This window comes from Mytilus galloprovincialis, chromosome 4, assembly GCF_965363235.1.
Source record: "Mytilus galloprovincialis chromosome 4, xbMytGall1.hap1.1, whole genome shotgun sequence".
NCBI classification, from domain to species: domain Eukaryota; kingdom Metazoa; phylum Mollusca; class Bivalvia; order Mytilida; family Mytilidae; genus Mytilus; species Mytilus galloprovincialis.
The window spans coordinates 57001648-57010640 of NC_134841.1; the positions used below are offsets into that span (position 1 = coordinate 57001648).

Genomic DNA, 8993 nt, shown 5'->3' on the forward strand with positions numbered 1-8993 from the left:
TTATAAACATCAATCTGGGGAAAATGAAGAAAATGAAGTAACCTGACCATGCAGATACAATGTTGCTGAATGAAGAGAAACATTGAATATTTTGTCCCATATTTTTTATATATTTTTGTATTGCCTGATTTCTAAAATAGGAAGTGTATAGCAAATGGAAAGTCTCTCTGTCTCTATTTTGTATGTGCAACTGCTGCTACTTCATATTTTATTTCTTCATTCAAATGACTTTGGTCCAATTTTGACATGACATGGACATTGTCATACACACAATGTATACAGTACACATTTATAACCAACTCCTAAACCTGTGAAAATATTCCTGATTTTTCTCTCGAAATCTTTTAACTTTTTATGCCATTCATCTTTGCTAGCCAAGGATAGCAGGAATATATATTTATGAGGTACCGATTTCCGTTGGTCCCAGATGTAACTGCTTCCATTCAATCAAAAAGGTGCCTATAAGATAGTCATGTGTGAATGTAGAAAATGTAAACACTAGTCTTTACTTCAAAAGATATGGTAATATATAGTGACTCTTTTAGAATACTTTATCGACCAATTGAAGTTCTGGGTAAATTGATTTGCTATATAAATACAGAACAGAACAGAACATATTTTATTTCCAATTAAGGGCCCACAAGGGGCATACAGAGTATACATGAATAAGGCAAAAGAATATTGATTTGCATAGATACATAGATACAAACATTTTTTTTTTACATACAGTTACAATACAATTACTAACTCATATTCACTTTAATAAATTTACCAACAGCATTAAGGACCTGATTGTCTTCACAGTTTAATAAATAAATAAATTTATACTGATTATCAAGTATAAAAAAATTTGGAATTCTTTGGCAAACAAAGTCAAAGAGAGCATCTCTATCTGATTTAAAATTTTCACAGTTAGTTAAAAAATGGATTTCATCTTCAACACAGCCAGAGGAGCATTTTTTGCAAATTCTTTCATTTCGTGGAATATTTGAAAAACGACCAACTTCAATTTGAAGCTTATGAGCAGAAATACATAATTTGCATATAGATCTTCTAAAATCAAAGTTCTTAATTAAAGAAAGATAATTTTCATAACCAAAATTCTTAAATTTCACATAGTTAAACAGTTTTCCATCAGAAGCTGTATTTTGGCTAGCATACCAATTGCTAATATATTAGTGTGAATTAATTTACTAGATATGTTTAAAAATTTATATTGTCCGAAATGTTTTACTTCTTGTTTAATTTCAAAAACTTCTAATACTTTTTTAACAAATGAGAACCAAGAAGTTATGTTAGATTTGTGAAGCTCTTGGCTGCATTTATAAGCATCTTTCAATAGACTGAATTCAGTCGTAAGATTTTCAAATCTATACCAGTATTTTACAATTGACTTTACAATATCATAATGTAAGGGAAAATGTCCCAGTTCTGATAATACAGCAAAATTGACACTCCTTTTGTGTACACCAAGTATAAATTTAGAAAATTTAACATGGAGATTCTCACACTTAAGATTTTTAAAAATATTTTCAAGATTAAATAAGGAAGACTGTAATTTATTACAAGAGACATTATAACCTCCCCATACCTCTGAATTATATAACAGAATGGGTTTAAGGGTATGATCAAAAATATGAACACAAGATTTTATTCCAGGAGACAAATTGATAAAATCCTTTCTAAGTTTATAGAAGGCCTTAAGAGCCTTATTATAAAGTTCAGTTTTAGCTAGATGAAAACTTCCAGATGCAGTAAAGTGAACACCTAAATATTTGTAATGAGCGACACAGTCAATCAAGTTATTCTGCAGTCGAAAATTCTCCTGAATTTTCCTTCCAGCCTTATTAAAAATTATGACTTTAGTCTTTCTAATATTAACTTTCAGGCACCAGTCAGCACAATATTTTTCTAGCTGATCAAGTCTACTTTGAAGCCCTGTGGCTGATGTTGACATAATCACAATATCATCCGCATACATCAAACAATTTAATTTCTCTGAGTTTAGGGAAACTGCATCCAGACAGGAGTCAAGATAAGATGGGAAGTCATTTATAAAAATTTTAAATAATGAAGGACTCAAGTTGTTTCCTTGTCTTACACCTAATTTGATGCTAAAAGGGTCAGTGAGAGAAGCTCCAACTCTTACACATGCTTTACTATTATTATACATATCTGATATAGTATTATAAAATAGAGTACCAACTTTCATATTAATAAGCTTCAGTTTAAGACCTATATGAATTACACTGTCGAATGCTTTGCGAAAGTCTACAAAACAAGTATATAGTCTACCCTCTTTACTGTGACAGTATTTGTCTATCAGTGTTTTCAAAATAAATATATGATCTGAAGTTCTGGCATTTTTTGTAAAGCCAATCTGAGAATTATGAATTAAGTTGTTTTGGTACAAAAATTTGTCAAGTCTTGTATTCAAAATATTGTTAAAAAGTTTACCAATTGTACTAGTAATTGTTATACCTCTATAGTTAGATGGATCACAAGGATCATCTGATTTAAAAATTGGCGAAATAAAACCATCAGCCCAAATCTTTGGGTACACACTATTCTTGAGGCACAAATTAAATAATTTATATAAGCAACCTATCAAATATGACTGACTATATTTTTTACATTTCATTTGAAATCAAATCAGGTCCACAGGCCTTGCCTGATTTTAAGCTCGCAATAGCATTAGAAATTTCTTTTTTACTAATATCATTATCTAAATCATTAAAAACTAAAAAAAAATCTTTGTCATTCAGGATCATTTCCAACTGGTTAAGTCGTGAATAAAATGTGTTATCAATTGCAGTGTGAAGATTACAGAAGTGATTGGCCCATGTATCAGAATCAATTTGTGAAGAGCAGTTTTCTTTTTTGCTATCCTGAATGTCATTTATTAATTTCCAATACTGCTTAGGGTTTTCAACTCTAAGAGTATCAATTTTTTGTAGCATGGAATTGATAAATTGCTTATATTTAACTTTTCTACATTTATTATAGATTCTAAAATATTTATAGTATCTGCCTTTAATAACAGGATTTGAATGCTTGATTATAAATGTAATAAGTATATGAACTTTTCTTTTACAGTTCCATGCGTATAAACCATATTGAAAAAGAACTGCAAGAAAAACTTTCCGCATCAAGTCCACATGATTGTGTCTACTTCAACAAAGGGCTTTAATAACAATTTTAGACTTATTGTTTATAAAATAGCTGAGTTACAACTGAAGCATAATGTGTGATAACTGATATGCCAAAATGATATTTTGATGTTGATTGTTGAAACTGAGTACTAGGAGATGTGACTGTCATTTAAATAGCTTAGTACATGAATAGTTTTTGTCTTGGTACAAAATGTATAATGATTAACATGCTTTTTTGTAATACCAAGAGAGTAAATTAATGATTTTCAGTCTTTTAATTCAATTTTCTTGCATTTTGATTCATCTGTCATTATCAGTTTTAAAAATATTTAAATTTAACCAAAAAAAATCAAAATCTCAATGCTCTAAATAAAATTGCATTGCTTTAGATGAATATAAAAAAGGTAGTGATTCAGGGTTTGTGTTTGTTGTGGCTTTAATCATACTTACAAAGATGCAGTTATAACTGTTATTAAGAAAATGAGCATGATATTTAAGAATAGATAATCATTAATTTACATTCTCTTCTTGCCAAGATTTGTTTTTATTTTCAAGATTGTTATTTGCAATCAATTGAATCTGACAGAACAAACTTCAAAATTTTTAACAAATACTGGAGGTCTGGCATCTCAAGAAATTTTTCTACCAAAATATCTGGTAAAGAAATGTTAGTTTGTAGTTTATAATTACTGGTACTCTCAATATGCATTTGCAATATATTTCAATTGCAGTTTTACAATTAAAATCATACATGTATATACAAATTCGAGTTTAGATATGAGAATATACTGCAAAAAATCCTTTCCACATCGTACTGGTACCTTCTTTTTATAATTTTGCAAACATCAAATAGACATACAATTATAAATTTATGGTTTTGGTTTTCCGCAATGTCTAATCTGACAAAAACATGCAATCTACACAAATTATTTCAACCTATTCACAGCTTATATGCCAACTTATGCTTGATGTTCTGTAACTGTTAAATATTACATACATAAACTCAATATCCTGTAACTATTATATTAACAGAATTATGATAAAATAATAGCCATTGATGAAATTTATTTAGCCTTCATTTTTTGGAAGGAGAAATAGATCTAGTCTTAAAAATTTCATAAGATGTCTTAGAAAATTATATTTGAGACGAAATATGGAGGAACAGATTTATATTGTCTTATTTTGTAAAAATTTTACTGTATTTATGTTTTTGATAGTTTGCATTGGTATATATATATATTATATTTTGATTTTTAAATTTAAGGTTGAGGGAACTGACTGAAAAAAATTTAAATACTGCACAAGAAGACCTCTAGAACATAAAGTCATAAATTTACTATATAAAAAGAGTCAGTTATCAAGCGATTGTCAATCATACCATTCTTTTTTTATATTCAAATTTCGGAATTTTTTTTTAAAGATAATTCTTATTAAAGATTGATGTGCTTGATTCACAAATTTTCAAATGTCATTCTTTTAGTTTACATTAAAGGAAATCAGTTATTGTAAATATGAAGGTTTTTTTTCTTGATGAAAGCAGCAAGACTACCCAGTGTTCCCATTTACAATCATTACGAAACTGGTGTTCCTTGTCAATTTTAAGATTGAACTCAAACACACCTTGCCAAGAACTGGATTCAAACTTACATCATAAATTGACAGGTTTAATATCTCTGAAGATGAACTACTTAGACCATTTGATAACCATGCTCCCCAGTGAATGATGTTTTTTCATTAAATTTTGTAATGTTTTTAACACTATTTTTTATATGACCTCAAACATTTTTTTGGGATCGTATAATGGTATGATGTCGGTGTCTGCGTCGTTGTCCAAAGACAAATTTGGTTTCCGGACAATAACTTTAGTTTAAGTGAATGGATCTCTTGAAATTCAATAAGAAGGTTCAATACCACAAATGGAAGGTTGGGATTGATTTTGGAAATGATGGTCCCAAGGGTTTATGAATTAAGGCCCAAAAGGGGCCCAAAACAAGCATTTTTCTTCTTTCTAAATAAAAACTAGTGTATAAGTATTTCTATTGCTGTGACATTGTACCACAGTGTTAAATACCACAAGTAGAAGGTTTGGATTCATTTTGGGGGTTATGGTGCCAACAGTTTAGGAATTAAGGGCCAAAAAGGGGCCAAAATCAAGCTTTTTTGTAGTTTCTGTACAATACCTTGTGTGTAAGTGTATGGATCTTTCTGACATTGTACCACAAGGTTTCATATCACAAAAGGAAGGCTGACATTAGTTTGGGAGTAATTTTCCCATTTATGCAAAAATTAGGGGCCAAAAAAGGACCAAAAACAAGCATTTTTCTAGTTTCAAGACAATAACTTGTGTTTAAGTGTATGGATCTCTCTGAAATTGTACTACAAGATTCCATACTACACAGGAAAGGCTGGGAGTAAGTGTGGGGGTAATTGCTCCAAGGGGGGTCCAATTTTTTTAAGGGGTTCAAAAAAAATTTCTCAAAAATTTGTCAAATTCAAACTTTTGAAAAGTTTCAAGAAGATATCTTTAATTGCACATTATTGTACAATAGATTCGTAAGAACAGGACATATGTTTTGTGTCAGAAACCTATATTATGTCAAAAATTTGATCACAATCCAAATTCAGAGCTGTATCAAGCTTGAATGTTGTGTCTATACTTGCCCCAACTGTTCAGTGTTGGAATTTTGCGGTCGTATAAAGCTGCACCCTGCAGAGCATCTGGTTGAATTTGTTACTATTAGGATTTAAAGCATTGCAGTTTTAGACTTGTATTTAATTCATTAGAATTCATCATTACAGTATTAGCAATTATTATTGTTCAAGCATATTAAATTTTTATTTGTGTTAAATTAAGAGCTTTCAATTTGACTGTATAGTCCTGGAACTAGATCTGAATTGTGAAGCTCTGTGCTCATTTAAAGTACTTGACTTTTTATCAGAATGCTATTTCTAATTTAAACATGAATGTGAAATTCTGATTGTTTTCATCATTGCTTGGTGGAAAAATTTGTAGAAAAATCTTGTTTGATAAATCAGTATTGGTTCCATTCATGTAATCTTATGAATTGTATTAAGCAACAAAAGAAGTCTGAAATGTTCAAAAAATTATTATATTTTTCATATGATAAATGGAACATTGTTTTTTTTCATTAAAAAATTGAAAATAATCAGATAGAAAATCATGCTAGTCTTGTGACCATATTACGATTTCTGTTCAGAATATTATTCAGAAAGTCTGAATTTGTATGACATTTATTTTGATAAATAATATGAAAAATCTTTGAATTTTTATCTACAATTCATATTTAGACAGAAAATATACACTTTTCAACACTCACACTTATGTATGAAACACTTTTCATGTTTGATAATAATTGATATCTTCACTGATACAGTTGTTGCTGTTGATAAATAAAATTGTTTTAATTTACATTAGTTTTTTAAAAATCCATGAAATGAGGTCAAGGTCAGGTGAACTTTGTCTGATTGCCATGTAGACCTTGCAAGGAAGCGTTATACCAAATAAGTTATCTTATAAATCATAATAAGTAGTGTTGTCAAATAGCATACTTTTGCCTAACTGTTTACTCGGATAATTGTTCGACGATTAACCGGTTAACCGGTAGTTTAAGTTGATGTTTGAAGGCCTTATCTATAGTACCCTACACATAGATATAAAAAGATGTGGTGTGAGTGTCAATGTGACAACTCTCCATCCAAGTCATAAATTTACATTTTTATAGTATGATGAATTGAAGCTTGTCCTTTGGCATTATAAGGCTTGTCTGTGAGGATTCCTGGCGACGTTTTACTATTAATAATCCTATACATCGTATCAACTATGACGTTTGTACTTACTTTTTGTATTAAATTCAGATTGAAAAATAAAAAAAAACTTCTTGATTGTGTAGAATTGAATATGTCTGAAACAAATGATTCTTTTATTTTCACTTGTTGTCTCCGAAAATAATGTGGAGTGTTTCAATTTAAAATATTTAATATAAAAAAGAAGATGTGGTATGATTTCCAATGAGACAACTGTCCACAAGAGACCAAAATGACACAGAAATTAACAACTATAGGTCACTGTACGGCCTTCAACAATGAGCAAAGCCCATACCGCATAGTCAGCTATAAAAGGCCCAAAAATGACAATGTTAAACAATTCAAACAAGTAAACTAACGGCATTATTTATGTAAAAAAATGAACGAAAAACAAATATGTAACACATAAACAAATGACAACCACTGAATTACAGGCTCCTGACTTGGGACAGACACATACATACATAATGTGGCAGGGTTAAACATGTTAAAGGGATCCGAACCCTCCCCTTACCTGGGACAGTGGTATAACAGTACAACATAAGAATGAACTTTTAAAATCAGTTGAAAAAGGCTTTACTCATCAGATGGACAAAAATACAAGTAGACTTGGCGGGGTACTTAAGCATGTTCCTTGTACTATCAAGTATACATTGATTACATTCACAATTATTTAGTTAGCTTTTCATTTAAAGTATGACAAAGCCTTGCACGACGAAAGTTGCATTTTCAGATGTAGGTCTACACAATATTCGATCAAAATTGAAATAATGAAGTAAATCGTAAAATTCTATCAAATTATTGATTTAAAGTTACTGTTAAAAAACATGTATACTAATTATGTTTCCTTAAGATCTTGCCCAGACTGATAAACATGTTCTAATTAATTTTATATTTTTGAAATTAACAAATCAAATCAAATCAAATATTTTATTGTCATATAAACTTTACAGTTTGTGACTAACATATATTAACACAATAAACACAATAAACATATATACATATTAAACATACACAATAACAACAGCATCAAAATTTATAACAACAAACAAGCTGTTGAGTCCCTGCCCTCAGTTATAATGACTTTTTCAAGAAGGATCCTAACTTATTTGTTTGTAAAGGCGATGATGGATTTAGTAAATAATGAATTTTTCTTCTTCATTTAAATTATTAAAGTTATTATTTTCAGTACATATGTGATGAAAAAATTCATTCCTTAGAGTTTTATTATACTCACAATAGAGTAAAAAATGTGTCTCATCCTCTAGTATTTTACATTTATGGCAAAGCAATCAATATACTGGAAAATTGATCTGACCGATTAATTACCACGATGATTATTTTTAAATAAAACACTATTTAATGATTTCAATACCGTGGCACATTTATATCAAATCTATTAAAAATGAAAAAAAGTATGGTTAACCTGTAATCCTTTTTGGTATTTGGTATTCTGTCCTTCAGACGGTTAACCGTTGACAACACTAATAATAAGTAAGAAATTCACAGTTCATCAGTTGTTAAACCATGAAAATGAAGTCAAGAACACAATGGACATATATAAAAGAAATAAACTTCCAAACTAGTCTAGTCAAATAAAGTTTTAACCTCAAACTAATTGCAACAGAAAATCTTTTAGTTCTAATTTATTAGGCGAGTGACATTTTTCAGAAAAGACGCTTAGTTAGTGACTTTAATTCACCCACCTAACACACAGCTGAATTTTTTATATGGTATAGTATAATATCTGAACTTCCTTTTTTGGTCGGTCGTAAAAAAACGTACGGTGCAATTTTTGTAAAAATTTAATTAAATTCGAGAAATAATTCAAAATTGAAAAATGACCAACAGTGTTGAAGCGTGAAAAATTAACATGTAGCTTTATTTTCTGTTGTCACAATGCAAAAATTATGTATGTTTAACATGTCAATGTATAAAAAAAAATACTTTTAAAAAAAAAAGAAATAATTTTTGCGAAAAAAAAAAAGAATTTTATGACATTTTTGGAACTTTTTA

At 29.4% G+C, this 8993-nt stretch overlaps 1 protein-coding gene across 2 annotated transcripts in view; it reads left to right on the plus strand.

Annotated features, from left to right (window-relative positions):
- Positions 1 to 6582, plus strand: part of LOC143072508 (sideroflexin-1-like) — a 54826-nt gene extending 48244 nt beyond the window's left edge. For both annotated transcript variants that reach the window (XM_076247454.1, XM_076247453.1), the window contains one exon: positions 3097 to 6582. In XM_076247454.1, the coding sequence (XP_076103569.1) occupies positions 3097 to 3190 (94 nt within the window). In that variant the 3' untranslated portion in view covers positions 3191 to 6582. The remainder of the gene's footprint in view (positions 1 to 3096) is intronic.
- The last annotated feature ends 2411 nt before the right edge of the window (positions 6583 to 8993 follow it).